Source organism: Lemur catta, chromosome 7 (genome assembly GCF_020740605.2).
Source record: "Lemur catta isolate mLemCat1 chromosome 7, mLemCat1.pri, whole genome shotgun sequence".
NCBI classification, from domain to species: domain Eukaryota; kingdom Metazoa; phylum Chordata; class Mammalia; order Primates; family Lemuridae; genus Lemur; species Lemur catta.
The window spans coordinates 70,780,814-70,795,636 of NC_059134.1; the positions used below are offsets into that span (position 1 = coordinate 70,780,814).

Here is a 14,823-nt window from a genome sequence, read left to right on the forward strand (position 1 = left end):
CACTGCTTTTTAAAAGTAAAGTAATAATAGGAAGAAGAAGAAGAATGTTAAAAGCAATGCATTCTCTTCCAGTCCTTTTTTCAATGCCTATTTGTATGTACTGAGATCAGACTGCATTTACATTATTATGTTCTAGGGTTTCTTCAGCCTAATGTTATATTGTAAGCATTATTCCAATCATTAAGCATTATTTGTAAACATTATTTTTTTAGCAATCCATGACAGCCCATCACATGAATATACTGTAGTAAATTTAATAATTTTCTTAATATCGAAAATCTAGGTTCTTTCAATGTACATTTAAAATTTTAAAGTAACTTTTTTCTTATACAAAAACAATATATGTTAGAAAATTTTAAAAAGCTAAACTAAAGCAAAAAAATGTATCTATAATTTTACCATTCAAAGACATTTGCCTTAAACATCATATACTTAACCACTTGATATATACAATATATCACAAATCAGGGTCTCAACAGTCAGGGCCCAGTCTTACTGAGAAGGAAAGATATTGCATTGATATGTAGACCAAGGTCGTAAACATAGAGTTCTTTAGTGACTGCCAATGATGTGAACTCTCTCCCCGACAAGAGCTCAGCCAGCAGTTTAGGAGTTCCAAGGAGATACCCCTATCCTAAGATGGAGTCCATGGGAGGGCCCCCTAAGAGACCGGTGACTCTGGCAATCCACATTAGAACTAAATCAGAAAATCTTAATAGAAAAACAGCTGTTGTATGGATGTCAACTTCAAGAGCCCAACTTCATTTTTCTTTGCCCTGGTTTCTACCCTTGCATTAACAGATATACCAGCAATGAGCTGAAATCCTTCCAATGGTAAGCTACATGTTGGCTCTATTATTGTGTGTCTGATTTGGTCTACCAGATCTTCTAAGACTAACCTCTGGCTAGAACTTATTAACGAATACTACTAGCTCACTTTTGCCTACCCCGATGGGCTTTTCCATAGACAAAGAATATCAGGTCACCCAGTGGTGTCTCCACTGCATCTTCCTTTCAAACATAAGATCTAGAAATCTGAGTCAGAACAAACAATTAACACAGAGTAGATAGAAAAGCTCAGAACTAGTTTTTCCTTTTCTCAAACAGCCGTCACTCATCACAAACAAGATGATAGCTTTCTATTTATGTGCACTTTCCTCCTCTTCATCTTCTGCTACCAAGGTCATTCTTCTATCAATATACCTATGTTGATTCTTTCAAACCCCAGCCTCCAGCTATTCAACTGATTATCTGGGATCTATCATGACATTCATGGTTCTCAAAGAAGTACAAGTCAAGAGGAAGGAGGGGCTAACAGTCACAGAGTGAAAATAAAGTCCTCTAGGACAAACAAATACCTGAACCAACAGCTGGAGCGCCTTCCTCTCCTTGAAGTTTCAGGTCCCTGATTGTCTCCTTGATCTCCATTCAATTACACTAATTCTGCAGTGCCCTGTATTTAACTAAGTCTCTACACATTAACAAATGACTTCTGCCACATTCAGCTTGAGAAACAGCAACCTAGAACTGACTGACATCTTTTATTGAATAACAGTATATAAGGAATATTTTTCCATTTGGGTAACTGGTTCCTGGCTTCGTCACAACTTTTGAAAAGGGGCAAAAGTTATTCAGCTAAGAACTAAAACTGAAATCATCAGCTTTTAATTTTTTTCCTTTTCCTATGTATAATACAACTAAAGAATATATAAGGAGGAGCCAATGAATGATGCTATTACAGTACAAAATAGGCCTGGCCTGTTAGAGTTCCTTAGAATAGTTTGTCCATCTTGTCAATATGCTTGAGCAGCAGCCAAGCCAGCCCAGCTGAGGGCCCTTTCCATCTGCACTAATGTTAGCCACTCCAGAAAACTCATCTGCACACATATTAAGAGAAAAATCTTCCACTGAAGTGTATATAAAACAAAGGTTAAGACTACAACCTGATTGAGGATGGACTATACTCTTCATCCTGATTTGTGAATTCCTTAACTCTCATTGTTTAATGTTACAATTTTAACATTTTCTTACTGGATTGAGTGGTGGATAAAATTAATTCAGTGTCTCACAGGAGACATTACACTTTTTGCATCATTTATTTTCTTTTATTTTGAACAAGTAAAAATATGTGACTGTAACATTAATAACTCTGAGTGGGAGTTACTATATGTGAATTAAAAATGGTTATGTCAGTACATCCTTTCAGCATTTAAAAGATATTTCCCTGTGCTGTATCAAGTGTCACACAGTATATCAATTTTTATTTCCCATCTCTCAAGTCTGGTATGCATACTGTTTAACTTCTTAAATTCTAAGTATAGACATAATTCACAAAAGCTAGGCAAATGCTTGACTTACAGGAGATGGCATACATAAGATTTATATGAACAACTTTATTTTAAACAAGAAAGACTTTTGCATTTTGTGCTGCTATATCACATAACTTCATCTGTGTTTAAAAAGCTGTAAAATAAATTGGAAAGGTTCATTTGCCATCCTTCTAACTTCACAAACACTATGGATCTAATAGCAAAGCCCATTTTAGTGTGAGAGGTGAGAGTTTGACCCTGTTTTTCCAGAATAAAATGTCATGCTCCCTTCTGTACAATCTCCAAGCTGCTCTAATTCTTGGTCAACCATTTATGAGTGCCTGATAAACCTTACTCTCCACTCACTGACAATTGAAAAGCTCTCATTTGGCAGCCAGAGAAAATCGTTGCTCTTTCTTTTCCTCTAGATTATCATGATGATAATAATTGATTATAGTGCATACACATTGATTATCCTATATTCACATCACTAATTTGTGGGTTCTAAATATGCATGTGTATGTAGATACAAACGTGCATATGCATGCCATACAAAATATGTACATGTATGTTTCTCTATTAGAGACTATGAAATTATACCTATACGTAGTCATATAAAACCAGCAAGAACAATAATAGTGATAGTGATAGATATTATGCATTAAGCACTTACTAAGGGCTTTATATAATTATCTCTAATTCTAAAACTACTGCAAGGTACTATAATTATTCATCTTTAGGAATTAGGAAATGTAAGCTCAGAGATATTAAATAACTTGTCTCACAGCTAGTAAATAACTAAATGGACCATAGACCTAATAAGCAGTAGAACTAGAATTTGAGCTTTGATTTATTTGTCTCCAATATCTGTGCTGGTTCCATAAAATTTTTAAATTATATATACCCTGAAACAACACATCTTATTCTCTATACCTTCTATTTATATGTACAAACCTAGCTTGAAAGTACATTCAGAGTCACATATTCCTCATATATGCCAAGATGTAGTACAATTCCATAGAAAACTTTTAGAAAACACTTAAAAAATAACAGGTTGATATTCTGGGCCAAAATTCATTCTATTTACATAGTTAAAAGTCAAATGGCATCTGAGAATTTATTTTCTAAATGTTTTTATCTAATTTTATAAGGCTATGCTTCATTTTTTCTCCATACACCTTCTTCTAAAGACACAGATCTTCTGATATTAACACATTGTTGTCTAGCCAGTATGCTCATATACAAATAAAAATCACGTTATTAGAAAAACTAACTAAATTTATTTAAATTGTTTAAACCATGGCCCATTATAAGCTTTCTAGCTAGTAAGTAAAAGCTGTGACCAAAGCCAAAAAAGTATACTTTAACTGCTCAAGAATTATTTGTTTAACCTATGTTCCAACCTTCAGGATGGATGGCTAGATTACCCTCAGGATGGATGGATAGATAGAAAGAAACAGTTGATCTAAACAACTTAGGGTTCACATTTAATCATTTCATTGGCATTATTTTTCAGTCCTGATTATCTATCTACTAGAGTCATCTAGAAAGCTTTTTACAGTCCCTATGCTGGGCTTGTGCCCCAGACCAATTAAATCAGAATCTTTGGGATGGGACCCAGGCATTATCATTTTTATAAGGCTTCCAAGTGATTCCAAGGTACAAGGTTGAGGAACACTGGCATGGAATGCTGTTACTCACTGCTCAATTTTCTCAGATGAAGAAGGTAGTTGCTAAAAAAAAAGTTATTAAACATTAAAGGTGACTGACTTTCAGTACAGAGACATGTTACTTTAAAGCCCCCAGAAAAGTAATATAATTATCTAAGAGGTTTATTTATTTATTTTAGAAACAGGGTTACACTCTGTCACCCACCCTGGAGTGCAGAGGTCCGATCATAGCTCATTATAACCTCGAACTCCCAGGCTCAAGTAATCCTCCTGCCTTAGCATCCAAAGTAGTTGGGACTACAGGTGTGTATCACCATGCCTGGCTGATTTTTCTTTTTCTTTTTCGTAGAGATAGGGTCTCACTATGTTGCACAGGCTGGTCTCGAAATCCTAGCACAAGAGATCCTTCTGCCTCAGCCTCCTAAAGTCCTGGGATTACAGCTGTGAGCCACCACATCTGGCTCTAAGAGGTTTATATGTAAATACCAAAAGACTCACTCAACCATAAATACATCTCACACTGGACTACAAAAAGATTCTAGTTATATTGTTTTTATCTCTTGCCTTTTAGGTATTGCTACAGCTGTAGTAGTTCTGGGACAGAAACCATCTAGTGGCAAATCTTCCACTTTTTTCCATTTAAGGATAAAAGAATGTAATGAGATTTTAGATGTTAGGTATTATTATCTGTATTTTATAAAATAGGAAACTGAAATGCATTAATACTTATCCAAGTTACAAAAAGGGCAAACTGAACACAACCTAGAATATTGGAAACTGTACTAGACCAGGTGTCAAGAAACTTGGGTTCCACTCATGGCTCTGACAATATTTGCTGTGTAAGTCTAGGCAAGTCTGTGGTCTATGCCTCAGTTTCCTCATGTAAAGTAAAGGATTTGGACTATATTAAGAATCCCTAATGTTGTGTCTCTCAAAGATCAGTAAAATTTCAAAGACAAACAAAAGTACAGATATAGGCATATTTGGGAACTTTTAATTTTAGCAAATAAAAATACTGGAAAACAAAGAAAGCACATACCACTGATTATCACCATTACTTCATAGAAAGGGCATTTTAATTCCAAAAAAGGTAGAAAAAACCATAATAATCTTAGGGTTATTTTTAAGTATAGCTTTATGATAAACTCACTATATTGTTCTTTGGTAGTTATAGCTATCTATCCTCCCTCCATCCAGTGAATGAGAATCATGAGGACTGCTAGACGATGTTTTCAAGTTTGACATTCTGTGAAAGTGGTAGCAGGGTGGAGGGGAAATATTTAATATCTCATAGTGTAGTGCTCTTTCAAGGGATTCCCAAAATTCCATCATTAAAGAACTACCTTCATAATTTTGCCTCATGCAAGTACCCAGATAATATTTGCTTAAGGTTTTTATTTAGGTTGACTATGTTTTTGGCTTAAATACATTTATTTCAAAAGGAAACCTTATATTACTACTTCAAAAAGAAAACTAAAATTACTTGTCATATATAAAAGTAACCAGATAACCAAGAAAAGTTTTATATTTATTTAAATTCTAGCTAAATGCTATTGCCTCCAAAGGCTCTGAGAATTAGATGATCTCTCTCTCTCTTTCTCTCTCTCTCTCCTCAGAGAGATTAGCATATCCTAGAGGAGCATTAAAGACTAACACTAAACTGAGCTCTCAACGTAATGAGAAGGATCAAGAAAAAAATATTATAGTAGAGAGACACTTTTTCCCTGGGGGATTGATTTAATATTATGTAATGTCACATGCTGGCATCACCTGGCTCATCTTTCCCACTCTGCTGCACCTCACCCTGCCTGTGAAGAGGTAAAGCACTCTCCCACTTTAATCCCAGAAAGAAGCAGAGACTTTGGTTCCTCTGAATTTTTAGTATCACTGGTTTTGAGGAGAGCAGGGGATTGGGGTCTGAGAGATAAGCATAAGTAGATAAGATAGAGAAGGGAATGTTCTGAAGAAAAGGCTGAAGAAGCTAAAGAATAGTGCAGGAAAACAGCTGAGATTCACCTTCAGGTTTTGGCCTGCTGAATGAGACTTTTTGCAATAAGGTCACATTTGGAAAACAGGTAACTAGGTGATTAATAATTCCATATAGTAGCTCATGGGATCTGGTCAAGTCTCTTATTTCTAGATCCATTCCAATTGTAACAAACAATCTAGCATGACTAATGTGGAAAAACTAATGTGGAGTTTTAATCCACAACAAACATTTGTAATTTTAGCTGTTAAGGCCTTTGCTATTCATAATTATAGCAGTTTTACCTATTCTTTATAATCCAAAACTTTATTATTAAAATGTTTGAAGCAGGCTATAGAGCATCTATCATTACTTAAAAAGTTAATTAGATTACATAAAAGAAATAATTAGATTTGCATTTTTATCTTGGTTTTAAACTTCCAAAGAAGATCACAACAGCCTGCCTGTGGGCAATTAAAAACAGCATACAGCAGAGACAGAGAGAGGAGAGAGGGTCTGTTTTTCCTGGCTAATTCATGATTGAAGATAGAATTACAAAATATTTTAAGGGCTTGCTGAAGCTGGGGGCTAATCCTAGACTTCTAAGCTTTGTTTATAACCCTCATTTCATTGCAAGAGAGTATCAGATACATGTACAGTGCCAATAGAAGTATAAAATTACTTTCAATGGGTTTATTTAGTCCTTTTCAGAGGCTTTTGGAAGGAGATCCATTACCTGATCAATAACACAAAAAGGACTATTCGCTAGAACCAAAACAGGAGCACAATAATTGCCTTTTGTTTATCGATGCTAAATACAATTAACAAAGAGATTCAATCTATGGCAGAGGGACTTCGTGAAACTGAAAGTCATCTCCTGACTTTCCTCAGTTTTCTCACTGGCTGCTCCAGCCATCTTCAGAAGACAATAAATGGAAGGTCCAGCTCTTAAAATTAGAGGTCAATTAGATACTTAACGATGAAGCATATCTTCAAATATATATCTATTATTATTATGCTAGCAAAAAATTAATTAACCAGGTCAAGCAGGCCATGAAGGCTAATGTATAAAGTAATTATTTCTGATCTTTAGACAACTATTTCACATGAAAAGGTAGTCCTTTATTCTGCTCAGCAGATACCTGAAATGCCTGCAGTTAATCATATTGAAGGAAACAAAAGGCAAGGTTTATCTCTTTAAAAGGTGAGAGTACATCTCAAATTATTCTGTTTAATTATTTAATGACACTTTCTTGCTTATAACATTAGCATCTCTGTGGTTACTATGCAGGAAGAAAGGATGATACACATTTAACGATGTTCTACTATGTGACAAACACACAAAATGTACTAATGGCACACAGGAATATATTATAATCAAAATAGGAAGGACTATGTATGAAAGATACTTACACACTCTTAAGAACAGAGTGAAGCTTCAAGGGAAGAACACTTGGTTTGGGGAAAAGAAAATAAGCAGCACACTCTTCTGGTGACAGGTACACCAAAAGCCCTGACTTCAGCATTGTACAATTCATCCATGTAACAAAAACACTTGTACTCTCTTAATATTTTGAAATAAAAAAAAGGAAATGAACAACATGTATTACAGCATTTAAAAGAAAAAGTTTTCAGATAAGACAAAGAGTATCTGCCAAGAACCAGCAATGGCATTTAGTTCAGGCCTTCTGCAGATTGAGTTTGTCACCTAATACATGTATTAAATGATGAGGGGAGGACAATGAATATTGTATATTAATCATAAAAAAACAAAGAGCTAACAATTTCAAGTCTCACAGTTATATCCCCCAAAAGATGTATGTGGATGAGTTGACTAAATCATTGGCCCTGGCCCAAAAAGCCAAATGCCCAAATAAAATCTCAACCAGCCAGTCTGTTCTAAAGACACTGTTGTTTGTTCAGTCAGTGACGTGAGGAGAAGACACAATGCAAGCCACTTGAATAACTCTAAAACTGGGGTCTGAAGAGACATGAATAATTGGATAACACCAAGTAAGTTTCTCACAGAGATATTTTAATGAGCTGAATTCTTTTGCAAAGATTAAGTTCTAGCTACAAAATGCCATCATTAGATGTGTTCCTACTGACATGCTATAGAAACCAAAGACAGTGGAATATTGTGTCCATGGAGAACATCTTCTCTAGATTCACAACCATGCCACGATCAAATGAAGTTAGATAAATAGATATGTGAATGAATTAAGAAATGAGCATTTATAAAATATTTTCTGTTTTGCATAGAATAGTCTTATATTTAATAGTTGATTAAAATACTGTAAATGTGCTTTGATCTGTTTACAACTGTCAAATGGATTAAAAGTGAATTTTGTTGACCAGTTAACATAGCTCAGAATAAAATGCTTCAAAATATTGTCTAAGATACGACAGTGCAATGAGTGCGAGAGGGAGGATGAAATTACTGAAGCAGTTTACCGGTCCTTTGGAATTACAACGTAAGAATCAACATTCCCAACTTCAAGGATCCATATTCCATCAATTATTAGGTTTGCTTTCCATAGACTTGATAAAAACTGTGCTGTTTCTGTCCTGGAAATAGCAAAAATGCCTAACTTTTTCTGGGCTTCATATCAGGAGAATTATTTAATACGTAACAATTTAAAGGAATCACTATTTTCTCCAAAGTACAAACAGAGATTTAAATGCAATAAGCAAACAGCCTCCTAAAAGATCTATTTAATAATATTAAAGTATTTTAATGATCATTTAAAATTATTATCCTGATTTTTAAATAGTAAAAACTGACTCATCAAAACTATAAAAAAAGTTTTCAAAATCATTCATCATTCTTTTTCAACATGGCTTATGTGACCTTAGTTAGAAGTATCTCTTTAAAGGTTTAGTTAGGATTTATCAAGGCAAAATAATGTTAAAAATTATATCCAAGGAAAAATAAATTATTTTTAACTGCACATTTAGCATCTTTCTGGCTACCATGCAGGAAGAAAGGATGTTTTGAATAATTACAAATAAAATAAGCAAGGGAACTTTTACAATACTATCTTAATCAAGCCTTTTCCTATTTTTAAAGAAAAATCCTGTTTTTCAATTTGTGCAAACCATTTAAGTTTTCATTTGTTTCCATTATGATAGACCCAGATGTGTTTGTGTGTGGTTGTTACAAGAGGTTAGACACTCTTCCCTTTATTTCTATTAAAGCTTGCAAATTGCAAAAAAAAAAAAAAAAAAAAAGTCAGTACTAATTCAGAAGTCAGCATTCTGAACTAGAAGAACAATCTTGAATATAACCACCTGATACTTAGGATCCATAGCCAATTGCCATGGTTTAATCTTGCTGACCATGTTAGGTAATATGTTCTAGGACTCAAGATTTAAAAAGAAAAAAAAAATTCTAAAACTTGCTCAAATTGTCTCTGTATTCATCATTTGCTTTGGGAAGAGAAGTTAGGTTTCGTTTTTGGTCATCTTGTTGTATTCTATGTTTTGTTTTATTTTCAAATGTTTCAGAAAAAATGTTTCTTTTTTGTGATAGAAAAATGTTTGAAGCATCCCTTAAATCTCATATTTTGCTCAAGAGTGTATTAAAATTAGCCCAACAATAATCTCTTTCCTAAATTTGATCACATCTATGAGTTGTCAAAAACAATATTTGAAACTATAGTTAGCCCATTCCCCTTCCAAAAAAAGTGAAAGTCTGAATATCAAATAACTACTTTCTGTTAGAGATGAGTAAGTTTTGTATAAGGAGTAAGTGTTTTTCATCATTTGAAAAATTCTTCAAATGGCCTCATACTGATAAGACAAATACTGACAAGATATACGATGAAGCAGTATCTCAGGACAGAGTAAACTATAATTACAGGTCTTATTGCTTCCTCTTATTTTTTAAAATGTGAATTCTTGTTACAAGTAGTCCTATATTTCTAAATGAATGTAATTCTGACATTGAATATCTACACTTTATAATTTTATAATTTATACTGCTAAGTTCAAGTGCTGATTAGCTTAAATTTTTAAAAATTTAAACAATGAGAAATAGCCACAAATTTTAAAAGTGATTAAACTTCTGTTAGAAAATTTGAAAAAATTCCTCCTGTCTTCTCAACTTGAACATTCCAATAAACATTTTAAGATCATGTTCTATAATTTCCTGAAAAAGACAGTAATTTCATGTAGTCAAGTAATAACAATAAAGTCATATGTAATAAATAAATAATATTTCAGAAAAATAAACTGATTTGGTTACTATTCATCAGAAGCTATCAGTACCACAGGAAAAGTTCAATTAAAACACAGCCAGTCAATACAAACAACATTGGGCTAAGAAGTGAAATATATTAGAAATAAACAAAGTAAGCAATGAAGAGGTAGCAAAAATATTAATAATAATTAACTGATATAGGAACATCTCAGAGAACTTCTTCCATTTCTGCTTTATAAATAGGAAAAATAGAAAGAACTAAATGATCATGTTATTTAACACCTACTGAGTTCTTAGAGAGGGATCTAGAGAAAAATGTAGGAAGCCACAGGCTAAAAATCTTGACCTTAGCAGTAGGAAATACACTGAAAATTCTAATAAGGGCAGAACAAGGGAACACCTGGACAGTTATTTAATTAAGGATCTCAGCATGGGTCATAAAAGAGATATCAGGATGAGAAATTATTCCAAGATTTAACTGTAAAGGCTGACTGTCAAAAACGCCAAAGACATTCCATCTCATCTATATTTGGGCTCTTTATTTTGAAACATGTATACTTGAGTACAGAATATAGAATCAGGACAAAAACAAACAAAATATTTGGCTAAAACCTCTTATGAAAATAGCTGGACAAAATGCCAAATTAGGTAGCTATATTTCTTCAGACACCAAATCAGTATTTTAAATGTAGTAACTACTACCTGGAATACCAAGTACAATTAACAAAATGAAGCAAAGATCTAAGTTGAAATCATTGCTACTCATCAATAAGGTAGAAGATTAAAATAAGCTATGACTTTATGCTACTGATTTTTTTTAAAAAAATATGGTATTAACCTCAAGAAAAGCAATAACTCAGAATATGTTGGCCCAACTAGTTTGAATCACAGATCTCAGCAGTTTAGAAAATATCTACAGCAACCAAGAGAAACAACAGTCTGTATTAGGGTAAGATTATCTGGCATTAGTATTCCTGAGAATTAATCACCAGACAACCAGTTCCTTATCCTAGGGCTTTCTACAAGTCACATACCTGTGTTCCTATTTAGAAATGGAGACTACTTCCCTTACCTATTTCAAATAGTTGTTAATTGAATTAACCATCAAAAATGAATGACAGAAATTAGATACTTTACTTCTCCTTCCCAGACCATTATAATTATGATCTATATATTCTTACACTGCCACAAGAGAAAGGAACTTTCTAAATTGTTTCATAATTATTCAGGAACGAGTTTTTCTTCCTATCTAGACTGTAAGTTCCTTGAAGACAGACTATCATTTGTTAACCTCTATATTACTCTCAGCATTTAGGAGGAATGCAGTTAATATTTGTTAAGGAACAAATTAATTATTAACAGTCTTTTCCAAGATTCTTCTCATAATTGGCCCAATCAGTCTTAACAAGTAAATAAAAGTAAGCTTCTCTCCATGGTACTATTACATGGTAAAATACAAAGCAGAAAGTGGTTTGTGGCAATAAAAACAGCATCTTATGCTACCTTAGAAATTATTAAGTTGCCACCAGGTTGTGTTAGGTAAATGGCCGAAGGAAAAAAGATAATGCTTACACCTCACATCAGAGAAGAATGCTTAGACCACCATCTAGTCCATATTTCTTACATCCACTTATACAACTGTGTTCAACATCCTTGAATAACAGCCCTATTGGTGCTGTTTATAAAACAGGGGTGCATTTGCAGCATTTTAAATTCGATTTTCAAGGAGGAAAGTATCTAAGTATAATCAGATGAGAGTAATAAAATACACTGACCTGGATCTGTTGCTGCAGGAGATTAATTTTGTGCTGCTGTTGCAGAAGTTGCTGCTGTTGTCTTGCAATCTATCAGAAATAAAGTTTCATTAAGTTAAATGAAATGCTTACACCTTTGCCATTACCTCGGGTATCTCTCCTGGTATTATGAGAATGTTTTACTGCACCTCTATATGAAAGAGTTCCTATAAAATGAGAGAGGCAGAATCAGAAAAGTTGGAGAAAAGGAAAAATTTTTAAACAGGTACCATCTCTCCACTTTATTTGTAGGTAAAAACTACCTCTTCTATTACATTTGTGAGCAATTCACTTATATCTGGTCTGGCTAGCTAGAAATAATGAGAATCTGGAAACCCAATCCTTATAGGATAAAGACAGGAAAACTCTGGCTCCATTGTTCTAAAGCATTTAATTTGGATGTAAAAAGTATAATAAAATTTGTAAGCAAAGATAGTGAAAAGCTATTGCTGTATAATATGGTCTACTTGGGTGAAACCTTTTTTAATGCAAAAATTTTCAGAACTAATACACTTACAAAATTGTCAAAGGAGTGCCAAAAACAACAACAAAAAGTCAAAAATCTCTAGCTTTTTTGTTGATGTTGTATGTGATGTACAAAGCATTTTTAAAAACAAATGAGGCTGTAATTTAACATTTATCTATTTATCCTTTTGAGGGCAAAGTGTTTATTTTACAGTATAGGCTCCACATATAAGTTTTATATTCCCTTGCTTTACACAACAATCAAATTCAACATCTAACCACATTATTTGGTCTATAAAATGAAATATTAACCATTTAACATAAGCCCTATTGATGACTGAATCTGCCCCTCAGGAGGTCAAACAACTTCCTTAGGATAATGGTGTTTATTATGAAGCATGAGTCAAACATCAAACTGCTTATTGCCTCAAAAGCTGAGCTATAGCTTGACGTCCAGGGAGATGCCTCTTATTGAGAACACACTCATTGCCAACCCTAGGAAGCCGGAAAGCAAAGTGGCCAGAGAGTACTTAGAAGGATTTGGTTTACTGGTGCCTTACTGGTAAGAGTTAGTCTTTTCTTCCTATTCCCAAAAAGCCAGTATTCTAGAATGAGCTGTGTTGGAAGTGAAAGTGAGTATGGATCAATCCCAAGCTATATACTTCCTGAGCCTTTTCAGTGTTCTAGCCTGGTGCAGGGAGAAGTACCCGGATCACATTTCATTCAGTATAAGATGACAACATAGTAGTCTACTCCCAAATGTCGATTTATGATTTCTGGTGATGACTGGTTCATACTGGAAGGCATGATAAAGCTGCCCCTGATGTAGACTACAGTATGAGAAATGGGACTGCTCCTTCTCAAAGCTTTATAGACAAAATGGAAACAGTATTTAATCAGGTTGGAATGGCCTACTCTGCTTGTCAACAATCAAATCAGAAATGTACAACTCACTCTGCAGCTCTAGGTATAGATGCTGGATCCCCTGAATATTTATTTCATCTTAGCAAACCAGTGAAACACCACTAGGCATCTAATATTGATGGTCCCTCCTAAATGATAAAGTGCTGCATAGAAATGCATCCAAAACACCACAGTGCAATTACTATCATCCACTCTAGACGTATGAGTTTGACACAGTGAAGTATGGCACATAAGCACCATGTGGCTCAAATTCTGAATTTTATTTGCCAATCGGTTGAGCTACATGCTCGCTTCATTGAGCATGACAACCTAGTTTTAAGTGTCATTTAATTTTCATTTTGAAATATAATTACAAAGTGTTCACTGTAAGATATCACTCGTCTGCAAATGTGTCAAGATTAATTTGTGCTAGCTTATTCACAAGTGTCAATAGTTAATTACTGTGTCATCTCTGGATGGCTAAATGACATTCTAACTTCTGATTTTTTACAGTGTTCCTTTATGTTATTTTCCATTAGGGGCTGAGTCCATATTCCTACATGTGGGCAAATATTCAAGCATATAAAATACCAGACGTCACAACTCATTAAAATCAACAGAGCATATATTGCTCTATATACCCCTATAAAATACATTTAACTGAAAAGATAATTCCAGTAATAATGTCAGATTCCTAAAAACTGCACATTAATTTGGGTCTGTCTGATCTAAAGCATCGGGGACTATTCTACAGGATCATTGTTGTTAGATTAATGCACTCTTATGAGACAAGAAAAACACTTGGGATAGTGATTTATTTTGAAAAGATAGAGTTTAAACTTTACTATTTTTTCTTCATTCTCACTCCTAAGTCAATCAAGTCAAATTCTTTTAGGAACCATGTACTAATTTGTTTTCAATGATTTACCTAGACTATAAATATTGACCACATAATTTATATTCCAAACCAAGACAACTTTTGCCAGTAGAAGGGAGTAGGAGATGTGGAATGTGCCACAACAGGAAAACAGGCATAATCAGGGGTATTTGGGGAAAACCTAGATGTACGGTCAGCCTAGCTTTAAAGCCAGAGAAAATCATTGGACCAGTGAGTCGAAAGATCCCCAAAGGTTTTCTAGAACAGAACCCCATTTTCTGGATGAGGAAAATAAGGCCCAGAGAGAAGTCACTTACTCATAATTAAGCTACTTTGGGATGACATGGGATGCCTATGTGAATAAGTATCTCTAAGTAATTAATCAAACCCAAACCTTCTGAAATAGTATATCATTTCAGTTACGGCCAGTTGCCATGAGGCTTTTCTTTGTCCTCCACACATCCCCTTAATGGTCCTGAAGACTCTGTCTGCATTTCCACAAAGACATTCCTTCCCTTCCTCCCTCCCTCCCCTCCTTCCTTCTTTCCTTCCTTCCTTCCTTTTTATTTTTCTCTTCTTTTTTATTTTTATTTTTTAGGAAAGCTTACAACAAATAAGCCAATCAATGTGATTACTTGC

General features: G+C 34.1%; 1 protein-coding gene across 1 annotated transcript in view; it reads right to left on the minus strand.

Annotated features, from left to right (window-relative positions):
• Window positions 1-14,823, minus strand: part of SOX6 (SRY-box transcription factor 6) — a 383,942-nt gene that overhangs the window by 193,674 nt on the left and 175,445 nt on the right. The window contains exon 6 of the mRNA XM_045557593.1: window positions 11,922-11,990. Within this exon, the coding sequence (XP_045413549.1) occupies window positions 11,922-11,990 (69 nt within the window). The remainder of the gene's footprint in view (window positions 1-11,921; window positions 11,991-14,823) is intronic.